Genomic DNA, 21837 nt, shown 5'->3' with positions numbered 1-21837 from the left:
CAAAGCTTATTGAGAAATTAGGGAGGCATGGGATCCAAGGGGACCTTGCTTTGTGGATCCAGAATTGGCTTGCCCACAGAGGGCAGAGGTGGCTGCAGACGGGTAATATTCTCCATGGAGGTCAGTGACCAGTGGTGTGCCTCAGGGATCTGTTCTGGGACCCCTTCTCTTCATGAAGTTTATAAATGTCCTGGATGGGTTAGTAAATTTGCTGATAACACAAAGTATGGGGTTGTTGTGGATAGTGTAGAGGGCTGTCAGTGGTTACAACAGGACATTGATAGGATGCAAAACTGGAATGAGAAGTGGCAGATGGAGTTCAACCCAGATAAGTGTGAGGTGGTTCATTTTGGTAGGTCAAGTATGATAGCAGAATATGGTATTAATGGTAAGACTCTTGGTGGTGTAGAGGATCACTCTATGATTAAGAAGGCACACGGCGCATTGGCCTTCATCAACCGTGGGATCGAGTTTTTGAGCCAAGAGGAAATGTTACAGCTATATAGGATGCTAGTCAGGTGCCACTTGGAGTACTGTGCTCAGTTCTGGTCACCTCACTACAGGAAGGATGTGGAAACTGTAGAAAGGGTGCAGAGGAGATTTACAAGGATATTAAAAACGCAAACACGAGGAAATCTGGAGATGCTGGAAATTGTGGGGTGGTAGGTGAGGACAAGGGGAACCCTATTCCTAGTGGGGTGGCGGGAGGATGGAGTGAGAGCAGATGTGCATCAAATGGGGGAGATGCATTTGAGGGCAGAGTTGATGGTGGAGGAAGGGAAGCCCCTTTCTCTAAAAAAGGAGGACATCTCCTTCATCCTGGAATGAAAAGCCTCATCCTGAGAGCAAATGCGGTGGAGACAGAGGAATTGCAAGAAGGGGATGGCATTTTTGCAAGAGGCAAGGTGGGAAGAGGAATAGTCCAGGTAGCTGTGAGAGTCCATAGGCTGAAAGTAGACATCAGTAGATAAGCTGTCTCCAGAGATAGAGACAGAAAGATCAAGAAAGGGGAGGGAGGTGTTGGAAATGGACCAGGTAAACTTGAGGGCAGGGTGAAAGTTGGAGGCAAAGTTAATGAAGTCTTCTATATATTGGCGAGACCTGATACAGGCTGGGAGACCGTTTCGCTGAACACCTACGCTCTGTCCACCAGAGAAAGCAGGATCTCCCAGTGGTCACACATTTTAATTCCACGTCCCATTCCCATTCTGATATGTCTATCCACGGCCTCCTCTACTGTAAAGATGAAGCCACACTCAGGTTGGAGGAACAACACCTTATATTCCGTCTGGGTAGCCTCCAACCTGATGGCATGAACATTGACTTCTCTAACTTCCGTTAATGCCCCACCTCCTCCTCGTACCCCATCCGTTATTTATTTATTTTTTTTTCTTTTTACCTTTTTTCTCTCTCTTTTTTCTCCCTCTGTCCCTCTCACTATAACTCCTCTCCCATCCTCTGGGCTCCCCTCCCCTTCTTTCTTTCTCCCTAGGCCTCCGGTCCCATGATCCTCTCCCTTCTTCAGCCTTGTATCCCTTTTGCCAATCAACTTTCCAGCTCTGAGCTCCATCCCTCCCCCTCCTGTCTTCTTCCATCATTTCAGATCTCCCCCTCCCCCTTTCAAATCTTACTATCTCTTCTCTCAGTTAGTCCTGCCGAAGGGTCTCGGCCCGAAACGTCGACTGTACCTCTTCCTATAGATGCTGCCTGGCCTGCTGCGTTCACCGGCATTTTTTGTGTGTGTTGCGTTACAAGGGTGTTGCCTGGATTGAGGAGCATGCCTTGTGAGAATAGGTTTAGTGAACTCGGCCTTTTCTCCTTCGAGCGGCGGAGGATGAGATGTTACCTGATAGAAGTGTATAAGATGATGAGAGGCATTGATCGTGTAGAAAGTCAGAGGCTTTTTCCCAGGGCTGAAATGACTAACATGAGAGGGTACAGTTTTAAGGTGCCTGGAAGTAGGTACAGAGGAGGTGTAAGTTTTTTAAGCAGAGTGGTGAGTGCGTGGAATGGGCTGCGGGCGACAATGGTGGAGGTGGATATGATAAGGTCTTTGAAGAGACGCCTGGATAGGTACATAGAGCTTAGAAAAGTAGAGGGCCATGGGTAACCCGAGGTAATTTCTAAAGTAAGTATGTGTTTGGCACAGCATTATGGGCCAAAGGGCCTGTATTGGGCTGTAGGTTTATCTCTGTTCTATGTTTCTATCTCATTAAAACCTACAGAATGTTGAAAGGCCAAGAGAAGGTGGATGTGGAGAGGATGTTTCCTATGGGAGGATTATCCAGATCTAGAGGGCATAGACTCAAATTTGAGGGGTGACCTTTTAGAACAGAGGTAAGGAGGAATTTTTTTGGCCAGTGAGTAATAAATTTGTGGAATGTTTTGCCAGTGACGGAGGTGGAGGCCAGATCCATGTATATATTTAAGGCAGAAATTGATTGTTTCCTGATCAGTCAGGTATCAAAGGATATGGCGAGAAGACAGGTGTATGGGGTTGAGTGGGATCAAGATCAGCCATGCTGGAATGGTGGAGCAGATTTGATGGGCTGAATGTAATAAAATCCAGTGTGTCGGTATTTCGGTAGAATAAAGGAAATCACACTGGCGTGAGAGGGGAACTGGCCGAAATTGACTGGAAAGGAACATTTGCAGGAAGGACAGCAGAGCAGCAATGGGTGGAGTTTCTGCGAAAAATGAGGGAAGTGCAGGACAGATATATTCCAAATAAGAAGAAATTTTCGAATGGAAGGAGGACACTACCATGGCTGACAAGTGAAGTCAGAGTCAAAGTAAAAGCAAAGGAGAAGGCATACAAGGAAGTCAGAGGGCATACAAGGAGGGCATACAAAGAAGATAGAGGATTGGGAAGCTTTTAAAAACATGCAGAAGGAAACTAAGAAGGTCATTCGGAAGGAAAAGATGAATTATGAAAAGAAGCTGGTAACTAATATCAAAGAAGATACTAAAAGTTTTTTTAAGTATATAAAGGGTAAAAGAGAGTCGAAGATAGATATAGGACCAATACAAAATGATGCTGGAGATATTGTAATGAGAGATGCAGAGATGGCGGATGAACTGAGTGCGTATTTTGCATCAGTCTTCGGTATACCGGACACTCAAGAGTGTCAGGGAAGTGAAGTTAGTGCAGTGAAAATTACAACTGAGAAGGTGCTCAGGAAGCTTCGTGGTCTGAGGGTGGATAAGTCTCCTGGACCTGATGGAATGCACCCTCGGGTTCTGAAGGAAGTAGCTGGAGAGATTGTGTTAACGATGATCTTTCAAGAATCGATGGATTCTGGCATTTTACCGGATGACTGGAAAACTGCAAACGTTACTCTGCTATTCGAGAAGGGTGGCAGGCAGCAGAAAGGAAACTGTAGACCTGTTAACCTGACATCAGTGGTTGGAAAGTTGTTGGAATCGATAGTTAGGGATGAAATTATGGTGTACCTGGAGGCACACGACAAGATAGGCCAAATCCTGCCTGACAAACCTACTGCAATTCTTTGAGGAAATTACAAGCAGGGTAGACAAAAGAGATTCAATAAAAGTGGTGTACTTCGATTTTCAGAAGGCATTTAACAAGGTGCCACACATGAGGCTGCTTAGCAAGATAAGATCCCATGGGATTACAGGGGAGTTACTAGCCTGGGCGGAGCACTGGCTGATCGGCAGAAAACAGAGAGTGGGAATAAAGGGATCCTATTCTGGCTGGCTGCACAGGGGTTGGTGCTGGCAATGCTGCTTCTTACGATGTACATCAATGATAAGTACATGTTCAGCACAGCATAGTGGGCCGAAGGGCCTGTATTGTGCTGTAGGTTTTCTATGTTTTTCCCCAACAGGTTAGGGGTGTAGTGGACAGCAAAGAAGGCTATCTAAGCTTGCAGCGAGATCTAGACCAGTTGGAAAAATGGGCTGAAAAATGGCACATGGAATTTGCTAGACAAGTGCGAGGTGTTGCACTTTGTGAGGGTAAATCAGAGCAGGTCTTACACATAAGTATTTGGGCATGGAGAAGAATGATAGAACAGAAGTGTCTGGGAATACAGATCTATAATTCCTTGAAAGTGGCATCACAGGTAGATCGAGTCATAAAGAAAGCTTTTGGCACATTGGCCTTCATAAATCAATGTGTTGAGTACAGGAATTGAGATGTTATTTTGAAATTGTACAAAATGCCGTTGAAGCCAAATTTGGAGTATTGTGTGCAGTTTTGACCACTTACCTGCAGGAGTGATGTAAATAAGCTTGAAAGAGTGCAGAGAAAATTTACAAAGATTTTGCTGGGAATTGAGGTCCTGAGTTATCGGGAAAGGTTAAATAGGTTAGGACTTTATTTCCTGGAGTGCAGGAAAATAAGGTGTTGTCTTATCAGAGGATACAAAATTAGGAAGAAATTTACCAGAATGCTGCCTGGATTAGAGAACTTGTTTTATGGGGATAGGTTTATCAAGCTAGTTTTTTTTTCCTTGGAAGGAAGGAGGTTGTAAGGAGACTTGATAAAGGTGGTTAAGATGATAAGCTGAACAGCCAGTTACTTTTTGTCCGGGGCTGAAATAGCTAATATGAGAGGCCATAATTTTCAGCTGATTGGAGGAATTTACAGATCTTTTACACAAGGTGGTGGATATGCAGAATGTGCTGCGAGGACTGGTGGTAGAGGCAGATACATTAGGGACATTTAAGGAGACCCTTAGATAACAGGCCCTTCGGCTCACAGACATGTGCCGAACATGTCCTTACCTGAGAACTACCTAGGCTTACCCATAGCTCTCTATTTTTCTAAGCATGTATATATCCAGGGACCCTATTATTTCCGCCTCCACCACTGCCACCAGCAGCCCATTCCTCGCACTCACCACTCTCTATGTAAAAAAAACTCACCCCTGACGTCTTTTCTGTACCTACTTCTAAACACCTTAAAACTATGTCCTCCTATGCTAGCCATTTCAGCCCTGGGAAAAAGCCTCTGACTATCCACACGATCAATGCCTCTCATCATCTTATACACCTCTATCAGGTCACCTCTCATCCTCCGTCACTCCAAGGAGAAAAGGCTGAGTTCACTCAACCTATTCTCATAAGGCATGCTCCACAATCCAGGCAGCATCCTTGTAAATCTCCTCTGTACCCTCCCTATGGTTTCCACGTCCTTCCTGTAGTGAGGCAACCAGAATTGAGCACAGTACTCCAAGTGGGGTCTGACCAGGGTCCTATATAGCTGCAACATTACCTCTCGGCTCTTAATCCTACAATTGATGAAGGCCAATACATCGTATGCCTTTTTAACCACAGAGTCAACCTGCGCAGCAGCTTTGAGTGTCTTACGGACTCGGACCCCAAGATCCGTCTGATCCTCCACACTGCCAAGAGTCTTGCCATTAATGCTATATTCTGCCATCATATTTAACCTACCAAAATGAACCATCTCACATTTATCTGTGTAGGGGGTCCCAGAACAGATCCCTGAGGCACACCACTGGTCACTGGCCTCCATGCAGAATATGACCCGTCTACAACCACTCTTTGCCTTCTGTGGGCAAGCAGTTCTCGATCCACGAAACAATGTCCCCTTGGATCCCATACCTCCTTACTTTCTCAATAAGCCTTGTATGGGGTACCTTTATCAAATGCCTTGCTGAAATCCATATACACTACATCTACGGCTCTATCTTCATCAATGTGTTTCGTCACATCCTCAAGTAAACACATGGATAAAAGAAAAATGTAGGGTTATATGAACAAGAGAGAATCTGCAGATGCTGGAAATCCGAGCAACACACACAAAATACTGGAGGAACTCAATGGCCAGCAGCATCTATGGGGGAAGAAAGTGCAGTCTATGTTTTGGGACATCCTGCGGAAGGGTATTGGCTGGAAACATCGACTGTACGTTTTTCCCATAGATGTTGCATAAATGCTGAGTTCCGCCAGCATTTTGTGTGTGTTGGAGGGCTAAATGGGAGGGATTGATCTTAGAGTCTGTTAAAAACTTGGCACACCATGGGCTGAAGGGCCTGTACTGTGTTGTACCATTTGTGTATGGTGAGTACAAGGTGTGAATTCCTTACAAAATATATGGCAGTTCCTCACCTGAGCTAAACCAACAGCACCACTCAAACCACGACCACATTTTGTCAAATGGAGTACAAAGGGACTAGCTCGAGTCATAGATGTGACTATCACTGTAAAGATGTCTCCTTTTCTCCTCCTCAATCCCCTCTTCACTGCAATTCTTCCTTCCTGATTGAACTAGTCTGTTGGGATGATGTAGTTTGAGTTGGTGGGTAACCTTCCATTGCCAGTCTTTTTCTTTGCCATTTCAGAGATTTGTACTGATTCAATGTGCAAGATTCCTTCGATCTGTAGAGAATCACTGTTCTCTTTTATTCCAGCTTCTATTTGTTTCATCCACTGACCTATGGGATGGTTGGCCCGTATGCTCAGGATCCTCACAGTCCAATGGCAGGGTTGAGGTGGATGGAGTCTTGGGAATTCTAAACCTCACTGAGCTCAGACACGAGTGACAGCAGCCATTCAGTGTCAGAGCATCGCCACGACGCTAAAGCGAAGATTCTGTGAAGAGGAATGGGGCGACTTGCTTTGCCAAACTTTTCATCAATTCTTCTCATCTTCAACACAAACAATGGTGTTATTAAACAAACATTTGTGAGAGTTTACTTGGAGTATTACGGTCACAGATTCACAGGCATATTGCTGGAACTGGAGGCCTTTAGTTATAAGAATAGAATGGATAATAGATAGATATACTTTATTGATCCCGAGGGAAATTGGGTTTTGTTACAGCTGCACAAACCAAGAATAGAGCATAAATATAGCAATACAAAAACCACAAACAATCAAACAATAAAATGCAAACTATGCCAGATAGAAAATAAGTCCAGGACTAGTCTATTGGCTCAGGGTGTCTGACCCTCCATGGAAGGAGCTGTAAATTCAATGGCCACAGGCAGGAACGACCTCCCTTGCCGCCCAGTGTTGAATCTCAGTGGAATGTGGCCGAAGTCCAACAGTAAAAGTTCAATATCCAGTCTACAAATACGTTCCTCGATCGTAATATGACCTGGATTACACCATCTGTTGTTAACCAGAACAGTAAGCACCCAACTCCTTTACGCTTACTACTCTCAGTGTACTTCTGGTCAGCCCGAATGGTCTGGAAGCCGTCCATGGAAAAGTTTTGATTGGGTATGTCCTCGTGCAGCCCAGTTCCAGTGAAACACATAACACTGCACTCCCGAAATGTTCTCTGCTGCCTGGCTAGCGCCGTGAACTCGTCCATTTTATTACCCACTGAACTCCTCTTCTCCATAAGTCTCCATAAGCTGGGACTGTTGTCTCTAAACCAAAGTATAGTATCTCTTTATGGAGGTATATCCCTCTCGTGGATAAGGTAGATTGTCACAGACTTATCCCAGGATAGGGAGTAGAACTAGAGGCATGGATATATGAACATAGAAAGATTTAAAGGGGACCTGCAGGTGATGGATATGTGGAACAAAGTGCCAGGGGAAGTGGTAGGGGTGGTTGTGTAAATAACCCTACAGGGCTGGTGGAAAAGGCAGATACATTAGGGCCTTTTAAGATGCTCTTAGATAGGGATATTGAGGAACACATAGCAAGGAAGGGTTAGATTGATCTTAGAGTAGGTTAAAAGATCAGTGCATGATTGTGGACTGAAGGGCCTGTACTGTTCTATGTTCTAAAGGACATTTATAGACAATAGGTGCAGAAGTAGACCATTTGGCCCCTCGAGCCTGCACCGCCATTCTGAGATCATGGCTGATCATCTACTATCAATACCCGGTTCCTGCCTTGTCCCAATAACCCTTGATTCCCCTATCCATAAGATACCTATCTAGCTCCTTCTTGAAAGCATCCAGAGAATTGGCCTCCACTGCCTTCTGAGGCAGCGCATTCCACACCTCCACAACTCTCTGGGAGAAGAAGTTCCTCCTCAACTCTGTCCTAAATGACCTACCCCTTATTCTTAAACCATGCCCTCTGGTACTGGACTCTCCCAGCATCTGGAACATATTTCCTGCCTCTATCTTGTCCAATCCCTTAATAATCTTATATGTCTCAATCAGATTCCCCCTCAATCTCCTTAATTCCAGCGTGTACAAGCCCAGTCTCTCTAACCTCTCTGCGTAAGACAGAGAAACAAGGACAAGAAAGATTTAGAGCAGATTCTGGATTGGGTGTTGTGCAATGACCTGGAATGTGGCCTAATCAATGTTTTATCCAGTGGCAATATGGCTTTTCAGTTTTTGATGCATTAAGGGCCTGTACTCACTGGAATTTAGAAGAATGCAGGGGGATCTCATTGAAACCTACAGAATGTTGAAAGGACTAGATAGTGTGGATGTGGAGAGGATGTTTCCTATGGTGGGGTATCCAGAACTAGAGGGCACAGCCTCAAACTTGAGGGGCGACCCTTTGGAACAGAGGGAAGAAGGAATTTTTTTTTAGTCAGAGTGTAGTAAATCCGTGGAATGCTCTGCCACAGACTGTGGTGGAGGTCAAGTCTGTGGGTATATTTAAGGCGGCAGCTGATTGTTTCCTGATTGGTCAGGGCATCAAAGAGTATAGCAAGAAGCCAGGTGTATGGGGTTGAGTGGGATCTGGGATCAGCCATTGATGGAATGGCGGAGCATACACAATGGGCTGAGTGGCCTAATTCTGCTCCTATGTCTTATAGTCTTATGGAATTGATTCACGAGCTTAAGGTAAAGGAACCCTTAGAGGCCAGTGATCATAATATGATAGAATTCACCCTGCAATTTGAGAAGGAGAAGCTAAAGTCAGATATGTCAGTATTACAGAGGAGTAAAGGGAATTACAGAAGCATGAGAGAGGAGCTGGTCAAAATTGATTGGAAAAGAACATTGGCAGGGATGACAGCACAGCTGTGATGGCTGGAATTTCTGGAAGCAATTCGGAAGGCGCAGGATATATATATATCCCAAAGAGGAAGAAGTATTCTAAAGGCAAAGTGACGAAACTGTGGGTAACGGGAAGTCAAAGCTAGCAAAAAAAAAAAAGCCAAAGAGAGGGCATATAACAGAACAAAAATTTGTGGGGAGTTAAAGGATTGGGAAATTTTTAAAACCAGCTAAAAAAAATGATTAAGAAGGAAAAGATAGAATACAAAGGCAAGCTAACCAATAATATTAAAGAGGATACCAAAAGTTTCTTCAGATACATGAAGTGTAAAAGAGAGGTGAGAGTAGATAGGGGACTGCTGGAAAATGATGCTGGAGAGGTAGAAATGGGGAACAAGGAAATGCGGGATGAGCTGAATAAGTATTTTTCATCACTCGTCACTGTGAAAGACACTAACAGTATGCCAGAAGTTCGAGAGTGCAGGGGTCAGAAGTGTGTGAAGTTGCCATTATTAGGCAAAAGGTACTTGGGAAACTAAAACGTCTGAAGCATAGAACCATAGAACACTACAGCACAGTACAGGCCCTTCAGCCCTCGATGTTGTGCCGACCCATATAATTCCTTAATAAAAAAAGTACTAAACCCACACTACCATGTCTCTATTTTTCTTTCATCCATGTGCCTGTCCAAGAGGCTCTTAAATACCCCTAATGTTTCAGCCTCCACCACCATCCCTGGTAAGTTATTCCAGGCACCCACAACCCTCTGTGTAAAAAAAACTTAGCCCGATGTCTCCCCTAAGCTTTCCTCCCTTAACTTTGTACATTTGCCTTCTGGTGTTTGCTATTTGTGCCCTGGGAAACAGGTACTGGCTATCCACCCTATCTATGCCTCTCATAATCTTGTAGACCTCTACCAAATCCCCTCTCATCCTTCTACACTCCAAAGAGAAAGTCCTAGCTCTGCTAACCTTGCCTCATAAGACTTGTTTTCCAATCCAGGCAACATCCTGGTAAATCTCCTCTGCACCCTCTCCATAGCTTCCACATCCTTCCTATAATGAGGTGACCAGAACTGAGCACAATAACTAAGTGTGGTCTCACCAGAGATTTGTAGAGTTGCAACATGATCTCTCTACTCTTGAACTCAATCCCCTATTAATGAAGCCTAGCATCCCATAGGCCTTTTAACTACCCTATCAACAGGTGCAGCGACCTTGAGGGATGTATGGATTTGAACCCCAAGGTCCCTTTGTTCATCCACACTCTTAAGTAACTGACCAGTAACCCTGTACTCAGCCTTCTGGTTTGTCCTTCCAAAATGCATCACCTCACACTTATCCAGATTGAACTCCATCTGCCACTTTTCTGCCCAACTCTGCATCCTGTCTTTATCCTCTTGTAACCTTTGACAACCTACAGCTCCATCCACAACTCCTCCAATCTTTGTGTCATCTGCAAACTTACTCACCCATTCTTCCGCCTCTTCATCCAGGTCATTTATAAAAATCACAAATAGCAGGGGTCCCAGGACAGATCCCTGCAGCACTGACCTCCAGACAGAATACTTTCCTTCCACAACTACCCTCTGCTTTCTTCCCTTTAGCCAATTTCTTATCCAAACAGCCAAGGTTCCACTGATCCCATGCCTCATGACTTTCCGGATGAGCCTCTCGTGAGGGACCTTGTCAAATGCCTTGCTAAAATCCATGTAGACCACATCTACTGCCATACTCTCATCAATTTTTTTTTGTTACCTCTTCAAAGAGCTCAGTTAGGCTCGTGAGGCACGATCTTCCCTTCACAAAGCCAAGTTGACTATCCTTGAGTAGACTGTACTTCTCCAAATGCTCGTAGATCCTTTCCAATAGTTTGCAGACCACCAATGTAAGACTCACCAGTCTATAGTTCCCAGGTTTCTCCCTATTACCTTTTTTAACAAAGGAACTACATTTGCCGTTCTCCAATCCTCCGGCACCTCCCCTGCAGCCGAAGAGGATTCAAAGATCATAGCTACTGCTCCGGCGATCTCTTCTCTCACTTCCCACAGCAACCTGGGCTATATCATGTCCGGCCCTGGGGATTTATCAATCTTGATGTTCTTAAGAAGATCCAACACTACTTCTTCCTCAATCTCCACATTGTCCAGCACACGGGCCTGTTCTATTTCGACCTCACCCTGATCAAGGTCCTTTTCACTTGTGAATACTGAAGCAAAGTATTCATTTAGGACTTCCCCAACCTGCTCCGCTTGAAGGTAGATAAGTCACCTGGACGAGATGGCTTATAGCCCAGGGTTCTGAAAGAGGTGGCTCAAGAGATTGTGGAGGCATCAGTAAGGATCTTTCAGGAATGAATAGATTCTGGCATGGTTCCAGGTGAATGGAAGATTGCAAATGTCACTCCATTCTTCAGGGGAGAGAAGCAGAAAAAGGAAATTATAGGCCAGTTAATCTGACCTCGGTGGTTGGGAAGATGTTGGAGTCACTTGTTAAGGATTTGGTTTTGGCTTACTTGGAAACGTGACAAAATTGGCTGTAGTCAGCATGGTTTCCTGAAGGGAATATCTTGCCTGACAAATCTTGGAATTATTTGAAGAAAATAACAAGCGGGATAGACAAGGGAGAATCGGTGAATGTTGTGTGCTTGGATTTGCAGAAGGCCTTTGACAAGGTACCACACACGAGGGTGCTTAACAAGTTAAGAACCCATTGTATTAACTTTCATGGATAAAGCAGTGGCTAATTGCCAGGAGGCAGAGTGGGGATAAGGGAGCCTTTTCTGGTTGACTGCTGCTGACTAGTGGTGTTCCACAAGGGTCTGTGTTGGGATTAGAAACATAGAAAATAGGTGCAGGAGTAGGCCTTTCGGCCCTTCGAGCTTGCACTGCCATTCATTACGATCATGGCTGATCATCCAACTCAGAACCCTGTACCTGCCTTCTCTCCATACCCCCTGATCCCTTTAGCCACAAGGGCCTTATCTAACTCCCTCTTAAATATAGCCAATGAACTGGCCTCAACTGTTTCCTGTGGCAGAGAATTCCACAGATTCACCACTCTCTGTGTGTAGAAGTTTTTCCTCATCTCGGTCCTAAAAGGCTTCCCTTTTATCCTCAAACTGTGACCCCTCGTTCTGGACTTCCCCAACATCGGGAACAATCTTCCTGCATCTAGCCTGTCCAATCCCTTTAGAATTTTATACGTTTCAATCAGATCCCCCCTCAATCTTCTACCAGAGAGTATAAGCCTAGTCGATCCAGTCTTTCATCATATGAAAGTCCTGCCATCCCAGGAATCAATCTGGTGAACCTTCTTTGTACCCCCTCTATGGCAAGAATGTCTTTTCTCAGATTAGGGGACCAAAACTGCACACAATACTCCAGGTGTGGTCTCACCAAGGCCTTGTACAACTGCAGTAGAACCTCCCTGCTCCTGTACTCGAATCCTCTTGCTATGAATGCCAGCATACCATTCGCCTTTTTCACCGCCTGCTGTACCTGCATGCCCACTTTCAATGACTGGTGTACAATGACACCCAGGTCTCGTTGCACCTCCCCTTTTCCTAATTGGCCACCATTCAGATAATAATCTGTTTTCCTGTTCTTGCCACCAAAATGGATAACCTCACATTTATCCACATTAAATTGCATCTGCCATGAATTTGCCCACTCACCTAACCTATCCAAGTCACCCTGCATCCTCTTAGCATCCTCCTCACAGCTAACACTGCCGCCCAGCTTCGTGTCATCCGCAAACTTGGAGATGCTGCATTTAATTCCCTTGTCTAAGTCATTAATATATATTGTAAACAACTGGAGTCCCAGCACTGAGCCTTGCGGTACCCCAAGGATTGTTCCTCTTTACATTATATCTCAATGACTTGGATGATGGAATTGATCTTTTCCTTCCAAATGACCTTATTCATTTCCTTCCGCATGTTTTTAAAAGCTCCCCAATCCTCTATCTTCCCACTAGCTCTGGCTTCCTTGTATGCCCGCTCCTTTGCTTTTACTTTGACTCTGACTTCACTTGTCAGCCACGGTAGTGTCCTTCTTCCATTTGAAAATTTCTTCTTATTTGGAATATATCTGTCTTGCACTTCCCTCATTTTTCGCAGAAACTCCAGCCATTGCTGCTCTGTTGTCCTTCCTGCAAATGTCCCTTTCCAGTCAACTTTAGCCAGTTCTGCTCTCATGCCATTGAAATTTCCTTTATTCCACTGAAATATTGACACATTGGATTTTATTTTCTCCCTTGCAAATTTCAATGTGAACTCGATCATATTGTGATCAATGTTCCCTCAGGGTTCCTTGACCTTAAGCTCTCTTATCACCTCCGGATCATTGCACAACACCCAATCCAGTACAGCCGATCCCCCGGTGGGCTCAACAACAAGCTGTTCTAAAAAGCCATCCCTTAGGCATTCTACAAATTCTCTCTCTTGAGGTCCAGTACTGACCTGGTTTTTCCAATCCACCTTCATGTTAAAATCCTCAACGATTGTCATGACATTTCCTTTCTAACAGGCCTTTTCTATGTCCTGCTGTAATTTGTAATCCACATCCCGGCTGCTGTTTGGAGGCCTGTATACAACTGCCATTAGGGTCATTTTACTCTTGCCATTTCTTAACTCAGCCCATAGAAACTCTACAACTTCCAATCCTATGTCATCTCTTTCCAACTATTTAAAATTATTTCTTATACACAGAGCCACACCACCCACTCTGCCTACTAACCTACCTTTCCGATATACCATCTGTCCTTGGACATTCAGCTCCCAATGGCAGCTATCGTTTAGCCAAGTTACAGAGATGGCCACCACGTCACGTTTGCCAATCTGTAGCTGAATTTCAAGATCGTCCATTTTATTCCTTATGCCGCGTCCATTCAAATACAACTCTCAGTCCAGTATTTGTTGCTTTCTGTTTTAACCGCACCACACCTCTATTGCCCTCTAACTCATGCCACTGGCTTTGATTAAGCCTCATCTCCTGCCTGTTCTTTCTATAATCTCTGTTGCACGCTATCTTGCTTTATTACTGTTTTCCCTTCCTCAGCCCTATCACTCCAGTTCCCATCCCCCTGCCAAATTAGTTTAAACCCTTCCTAACAGCTCTATTAAATGTACCCGCTAGGATATTGGACCCCTTTGGGTTCAGGTGTAACCTGTCCATTTTGTACAGGTTGTACCTCCCCCAGAAGAGGCCCCAATGATCCAGGAATCTGAAGCCCTGCCCCCTACACCAGTCTCTCAGCCACACATTAATACGCCTGTTCATGCTATTCTTGCACTCGTTAGAGTGGCACAGGCAGCAATCCTGAGATTACTACCCTAGAGGTCCTGCCTTTCAGCTTCCTACCTAACTCCCTGAACACTGTCACGAGGAAATCTGCAGATGCTGGAATTTGAAGCAACACACATCAAATTTGCTGGTGAACGCAGCAGGCCAGGCAGCATCTCTAGGAAAAGGTACAGTCGACGTTTCGGGCTGAGACCCTTCGTCAGGACTAACTGAAGGAAGAACTAGTAAGAGATTTGAAAGTGGGAGGGGGAGATCCAAAATGATAAGACCGTAAGACAAAAGAGCAGAAGTAGGCCATTCGGCCCATCGAGTCTGCTCCGCCATTTTATCATGAGCTGATCCATTCTCCTATTTAGTCCCACTCCCCCGCCTTCTCACCATAACCTTTGATGCACTGGCTACTCAGATACCTATCAATCTCTGCCTTAAATACACCCAAAGACTTGGCCTCCACCACTGCCCATGGCAATAAATTCCATAGATTCACCACCCTCTGACTAAAAAAATTTCTTCGCATCTCTGTTCTGAATGGGCACCCTTCAATCCTTAAGTCATGCCCTCTCGTACTAGACTCCCCCATCATGGGAAACAACTTTGCCACATCCACTCTGTCCATGCCTTTTAACATTCGAAATGTTTCTATGAGGTCTCCCCTCATTCTTCTAAACTCCAGGGAATATAGTCCAAGAGTGGACAAACGTTCCTCATATGCTAACCCTTTCATTCCCGGAATCATCCTAGTGAATCTTCTCTGTACACTCTCCAACGTCAGCACATCCTTTCTTAAATAAGGAGACCAAAACTGCCCACAGTCCATGATAGGAGAAGACAGGAGGGGGAGGGATGGAGCCAAGAGCTCGACAGGTGATTGGCAAAAGGGATATGAGAGGATCATGGGACAGGAGGCCCAGGGAGAAGGAAAAGGGAGAGGGGGGAAAACCCAGAGGATGGGCAAGGGGTATAGTGAGGGGGACAGAGGGAGAAAAAGAATGCGTATATAAATAAATAACAGATGGAGTACGAGGGGGAGGTGGGGCATTAGCGGAAGTTTGAGAAGTTAATGTTCATGCCATCAGGTTGGAGGCTACCCAGACGGAATATAAGGTGTTGTTTCTCCAACCTGAGTGTGGCTTCATCTTGACAGTAGAGGAGGCCGTGGATAGACATATCAGAATGGGAATGGGACGTGGAATTAAAATGTGTGGCCACTGGAATATCCTGCTTTCGTTGGCAGACAGAGCCACACACTTTAATTCCACGTCCCACCCTAACCCTTTCTAGATCTTTCTGTCTCTATCTCTGGAGGCAGCTTATCTACTGATGTCTACTATAAGCCTACTGAGTCTCACAGCTATCTGGACTATTCCTCTTCTCACCCTGCCTCTTGCAAAAATGCCATCCCCTTCTCACAACTCCTCCGTCTCCGCTGCATCTGCTCTCAGGATGAGGCTTTTCATTCCAGGACGAAGGAGATGTCCTTCTTTAAAGAAAGGGGCTTCCCTTCCTCCACCATCAACTCTGCTCTCAAACACATCTCCCCCCATTTCACACACATCTGCTCTCACTCCATCCTCCCGCCACCCCACTAGGAATATGTTTCCCCTGGTCCTCACCTACCACCCCACCAGCCTCCGGGTCCAACATATAATTCTCCGTAACTTCCACCACCTCCAACGGGATCCCACCACTAAGCACATCTTTCCCTCCCCCCCCCCCCCGGCTTTCCGCAGGGATCTCTCCCTATGCAACTCCCTTGTCCATTCGTCCCCCCACCATCCCTCCCCACGGATCTCCCTCCTGGCACTTATCTTTGTAAGCGGAACAAGTGCTACACATACCCTTACACGTCCTTCCTCACCACCATTCAGGCCCCAGACAGTCCTTCCAGGTGAGGCGACACTTCACCTGTGAGTCAGCTGGGGTGATATACTGCGTCCGGTGCTCCCGATGCGGCCTTTTATATATTGGTGAGACCTGACGCAGAATGGGAGATCGTTTCGCTGAACACCTACACTCTGTCCGCCAGAGAAAGCAGGATCTCCCAGTGGCCACACATTTTAATTCCACGTCCCATTCCCATTTTGATATTTCTATCCATGGCCTCCTCTACTATAAAGATGAAGCCACACTCAGGTTGGAGGAACTACACCTTCTATTCCATCTCGGTAGCCTCCAACCTGGTGGCATGAACATTGACTTATCAAACTTCCACTAATGCCCCACCTCCCCCTCGTACCTCATCCGTTATTTATATATACACACAGACTTTTTCTCTCTCTCCTTTTTCTCCCTCTGGCCTCTGACTCTACCCCTTGCCCATCCTCTGGGTTTTTGCTCCCTCCCCCTTTTCTTTCTCCCTGGGCCTCCTGTCCCTTGATCCTCTCATATTCCTTTTGCCAATCAACTGTCCAGCTCTTGGCTCCATCCCTCCTCCTCCTGTCTTCTATTATTTTGGATCTCCCCCTCCCCCTCCCACATTCAAATCTCTTACTAGCTCTTCTTTCAGTTAGTCCTGACGAAGGGTCTCGGGCCGAAACGTCAACTGTACCTCTTCCTAGAGATGCTGCCTGGCCTGCTGCATTCACCAGCAACTTTTATGTGTGTTGCTTGAAATTCCAGCATCTGCAGAATTCCTCGTGTTTGAGGAAGTGGAGAGATGGGTTAGTAAATTTGCTGATGACACAAAGGTTGGGGTGTTGGGGATAGTGTGGAGGGCTGTCAGAGGTTACAATGGGATATTGATAGGATGCAAAAATGGGCTGAGAAGTAGCAGATGGAGTTCAACCCAGATAAGTGTGAGGTGGTTCATATTGGTAGGTCAAATATGAAGGCAGAATACAACATCAATGGTAAGACTCTTGGCAGTGTGGAGGATCAGAAGGATCTTGGGGCCCAAGTCCATAGGACACTCAAGACTGCTGCGCAGGTTGACTCTGTGGTTAAGAAGGCATACGGTGTATTGGCCTTCATCAATCGTGGAATTGAGTTTAAGAGCCGAGAGGTAATGTTGCAGCTATATAGGACCCTAGTCAGATGCCACTTGAAGTACTGTGCTCAGTTCTGGTCACCTCACTACAGGAAGGATGTGGAAACCATAGAAAGGGTGCAGAGGAGATTTACAAGGATGTTGCCCGGATTGGGGAGCATGCTTATGAGAATAGGTTGAGTGAACTCGGCCTTTTCTCCTTGGAGCGACGGAGGATGAGGGGTGATCTGATAGAGGTGTACAAGATATTGAGGCATTGATTGCGTGGATAGTCAGAGGCTTTTTCCCATGGCTGAAATCGCTAGCATGAGAGGGCATAGTTTTCAGCTGCTTGGAAGCAGGTACAGAGGAGATGTCGGGTAAGTTTTTTTACACAGAGAGTGGTTAGTGCATGGAATGGGCTGCGGGCAGCGGTGGTGGGTGCAGAAACGATAGGGTCTTTTAAGAGTCTCCTGGATAGTTACATGGAGCTTCAAAAAATAGAGGGCTATGGGTAAGCGTAGGTAGTTCTAAGGTAAGGACATGTTCAGCACAGCTTGTGGGCCATTCGGCCTGTATTGTGCTGTAGGTTTTCTATGTTTCTACCTGTCCAGGAGTTGCTTAAAAGACCCTATTGTATCCAGCTCTACCACCGTCGCCAGCAGCCCGCTCCCTGACATCTCTCTTGTACCTACTTCCAAGCACCTTAAAATTGTGTCCTCTTGTGCTAGCCATTTCAGCCCTGGGAAAAAGCCTCTGACTATCCACACGATCAATGCCTCTCATTACCTTATACACCTTTATTAGGTCACCTCTCATCCTCCATCGCTCCAAGAAGAAAAAGCCAATTTCACTCAACCTATTCTCATAAGGCATGCTCCCCAATCCAGGCAACGTCCTTGTAAATATCCTCTGCACCCTTTCTATAGTTTCCACATCCTTCCTGTAGTGAGGCAACCAGAACTGAGCACAGCACCCCAAGTAGGGTGTGACCAGCGTCCTATATAGCTGTAACATTACCTCTCAGCTCCTGAACATAACCCCACGGTTGATGAAGGCCAATGCACCATATGCTTTCTTGACCACACAGTCAACCTGTGCAGCAGCCTTGAATGTCCTATGGACTCGGATCCCAAGATCCCACTGATCCTCCACACTGCCAAGAAAATAAATGTTCTGCGAATAAATGTTCCAGCTATGGCAGGTTAGACCTGGCGCTTGGGATAGTGTCCACCCCAAGTGGGGCGCAGGCGTGCAAGATGTGGGTGGAGCGGATCTCTCTGTTACCACAGAACCATAGAAACTACAGCACAGAAACAGGCCCTTTGGCCCTTCTTGGCTGTGCCGAACCATTTTCTGCCTAGTCCCTCTGACCTGCACATGGACCATATCCCTCCATACACCTCCCATCCATGTATCTGTCCAATTTATTCTTAAATGTTAAAAAAGAACCTGCATTTACCACCTCGTCTGGCAGCTCATTCCATACTCCCACCACTCTCTGTGTGAAGAAGCCCCCCCTAATGTTCCCTTTAAACTTTTCCCCCCTCACCCTTAACCCATGTCCTCTGGTTTTTTTCTCCCCTTGCCTCAGTGGAAAAAGCCTGCTTGCATTCACTCTATCTATACCCATCATAATTTTATATACCTCTATCAAATCTCCCCTCATTCTTCTATGCTCCAGGGAATAAAGTCCTAACCTATTCAACCTTTCTCTGTAACTGAGCTTCTCAAGTCCCGGCAACATCCTTGTAAACCTTCTCTGCACTCTTTCAACCTTATTTATATCCTTCCTGTAATTTGGTGACCAAAACTGAAGACAATACTCCAGATTCGGCCTCACCAATGCCTTATACAACCTCATCATAACATTCCAGCTCTTATACTCAATACTTCGATTAATAAAGGCCAATGTACCAAAAGCTCTCTTTACGACCCTATCTACCCGTGACGACACTTTTAGGGAATTTTGTATCTGTATTCCCAGATCCCTCTGTTCCACTGCACTCCTCAGTGCCTTACCATTAACCCTGTATGTTCTACCTTGGTTTGTCCCTCCAACGTGTAATACCTCACACTTGTCAGTATTAAACTCCATCTGCCATTTTCAGCCCATTTTTCCAGCTGGTCCAAGTCCCTCTGCAGGCTCTGAAAACCTTCCTCACTGTCTACTACACCTCCAATCTTTGTATCATCAGCAAACTTTCTGATCCAATTTACCACATTATCATCCAGATCATTGATATAGATGGCAAATAACAATGGACCCAGCACTGATCCCTGTGGCACACGACTAGTCACAGGCCTCCAGTCAGAGAAGCAATTCTCTACCACCACTCTCTGGCTTCTTCCATCGAGCCAATGTCCAATCCAATTTACCACCTCTCCATGTATACCTAGCGACTGAATTTTCCTAACTAACCTCCCATGCGGGACCTTGTCAAAGGCCTTACTGAAGTCCATGTAGACATTATCCACTGCCTTCCCTTCATCCTCTTTCCTGGTAACCTCCTCGAAAAACTCCAACAGATTGGTCAAACATGACCTACCACACACAAAGCCATGTTGACTCTCTCTAATAAGCCCCTGTCTATCCAAATGCTTGTAGATTCTGTTTCTTAGTACTCCCTCCAATAACTTACCTACTACTGACGTTAAACTCACCGGCCTATAATTTCCCGGATTACTTTTCGATCCTTTTTTAAACAACGGAACAACATGAGCCACTCTCCAATCCTCTGGCACTTCACCCGTAGACAGCGACATTTTAAATATTTCTGCCAGGGCCCCCGCAATTTCAACACTAGTCTCCTTCAAGGTCCAAGGTAACACCCTGTCAGGTCCCGGGGATTTATCCACTTTAATTTTCCTCAAGACAGCAAGCACCTCCTTCCTTTTCAATCTGTACAGTTGCCATGGTCCCACTACTTGATTCCCTCAATTCCATAGATTTCATGCCAGCTTCCTTAGTAAATACAGACGCAAAAAACCTATTTAAGATCTCCCCCATTTCCTTTGGTTCCGCACATAGCCCACCACTCTGATCTTCAAGAGGACCAATTTTATCCCTTACACTCCTTTTGCTCTTAATATACTTGTAAAAGCTCTTTGGATTATCCTTCACTTTGACTGCCAAGGCAACCTCATGTCTTCTTTTTGCCCTCCTGATTTCTTTCTTAAGTATTTTCTTGCACTTCTTATACTCCTCAAGCACCTGATTTACCCCCTGTTTCCTATACATGTCATACAACTCCCTCTTCTTCTTTATCAGAGTTGCAATATCCCTTGAGAACCAAGGTTCCTTATTCCTATTCAATTTGCCTTTGATCCTGACAGGAACATACAAACTCTGCACTCTCAAAATTTCCCCTTTGAAGGCTTCCCACCTACCAATCACATCTTTGCCAGAGAACAACTTGTCCCAATCCACTCTTTTTAGATCCTTTCTCATTTCTTCAAATTTGGCCTTCTTCCAGTTCAGAACCTCAACCCTAGGACCAGATCTATCCTTGTCCATGATCAAGTTGAAACTAATGGTGTTATGATCACTGGAACCAAAGTGCTCCCCTACACAGACTTCCGTCACTTGCCCTAATTCGTTTCCTAATAGGAGATCCAATATTGCATCCCCTCTAGTTGGTCCCTCTATATACTGATTTAGAAAACTTTCCTGAACACATTTTACAAACTCTAAACCATCTAGACCCCTAACAGTATGGGAGTCCCAATCAATGTATGGAAAATTAAAATCCCCTACCACCACAACTTTATGTTTCCTGCAGTTGTCTGCTATCTCTCTGCAGATTTGCTCTTCCAAGTCTCGTTGACTGTTGGGTGGTCTGTAATACAATCCCACTAATGTGGCCATACCTTTCCTGTTTCTCAGCTCCACCCATAAGGACTCAGTAGACAAGCCCTCTAATCTGTCCTACCTGAGCACTGCTGTAATATTTTCCCTAACAAGCAATGCTACTCCCCCACTTTTTATTCCTTTCCCTCGATCACATCTGAAACATCGGAACCCTGGAATATTAAGCTGCCAGTCCTGCCCCTCCTGTAGCCAAGTTTCACTAGTTGCTATAACGTCATAATTCCACCTGTCAATCCATGCCCTCAACTCATCCGCCTTCCCCGCAATACTCCTAGCATTGAAATATATACACCTCAGAAGATTTTTACCACCACTCACAACCTTTCTATTAGCGGATTTGCTTGAACTTTTGACATCATTTATTTTCACCCCGCCACACTGTCAGCTCTGGCACTCTGGTTCCCATCCCCCTGCAAATCTAGTTTAAAGCCTCCCCAATAGCACTAACAAACCTCCCTGAAAGGATATTGGTCTCCCTGTAGTTCAATGGAACCCGTCTCTCTTGTACAGGTCCCACCTGCCCCAGAAGAGGTCCCAATGATCCTGAAATCTGAAACCCTGCCCCCTACACCAGTTCCTCAGCCACTTGTTCATCCTCCAGAGCATCCTATTCCTACCCTCACTGGCACGTAGCACAGGTAGCAATCCTGAGATTACCACCCTGGAGGTCCTGCTTTTCAACTTCCTACCAAGCTCTCTATACTCACTCACCAGGACCTCCTCACTCTTCCTTGCTATGTTATTGGTACTGATGTGCACCACGACATCTGGCTGGTCACCCTCC

General features: G+C 45.5%; 1 protein-coding gene across 11 annotated transcripts in view; it reads left to right on the top strand.

The window, feature by feature from the left end:
* The window catches only part of pomt2 (protein-O-mannosyltransferase 2), a 287055-nt gene that overhangs the window by 261446 nt on the left and 3772 nt on the right, over window positions 1-21837 (top strand). For 6 of the 11 annotated variants that reach the window (XM_072274850.1, XM_072274858.1, XM_072274829.1 and 3 more), the window contains one exon: window positions 6402-9554. The exons of 2 other annotated variants lie outside the window; for them this stretch is intronic. In XM_072274850.1, the coding sequence (XP_072130951.1) occupies window positions 6402-6507 (106 nt within the window). In that variant the 3' untranslated portion in view covers window positions 6508-9554. Of the gene's footprint in view, window positions 1-2225; window positions 2338-6401; window positions 9555-21837 lie in introns of those variants that run through there. 3 more of the 11 variants (XM_072274830.1, XR_011888356.1, XM_072274833.1) reach the window with 3 other exon arrangements.

The sequence above is a fragment of the Mobula birostris genome, chromosome 1 (assembly GCF_030028105.1).
Source record: "Mobula birostris isolate sMobBir1 chromosome 1, sMobBir1.hap1, whole genome shotgun sequence".
NCBI lineage: Eukaryota > Metazoa > Chordata > Chondrichthyes > Myliobatiformes > Myliobatidae > Mobula > Mobula birostris.
The sequence above is the reverse complement of the archived record's forward strand: the minus strand, read 5'-3'. Positions and strand labels throughout refer to the sequence as shown.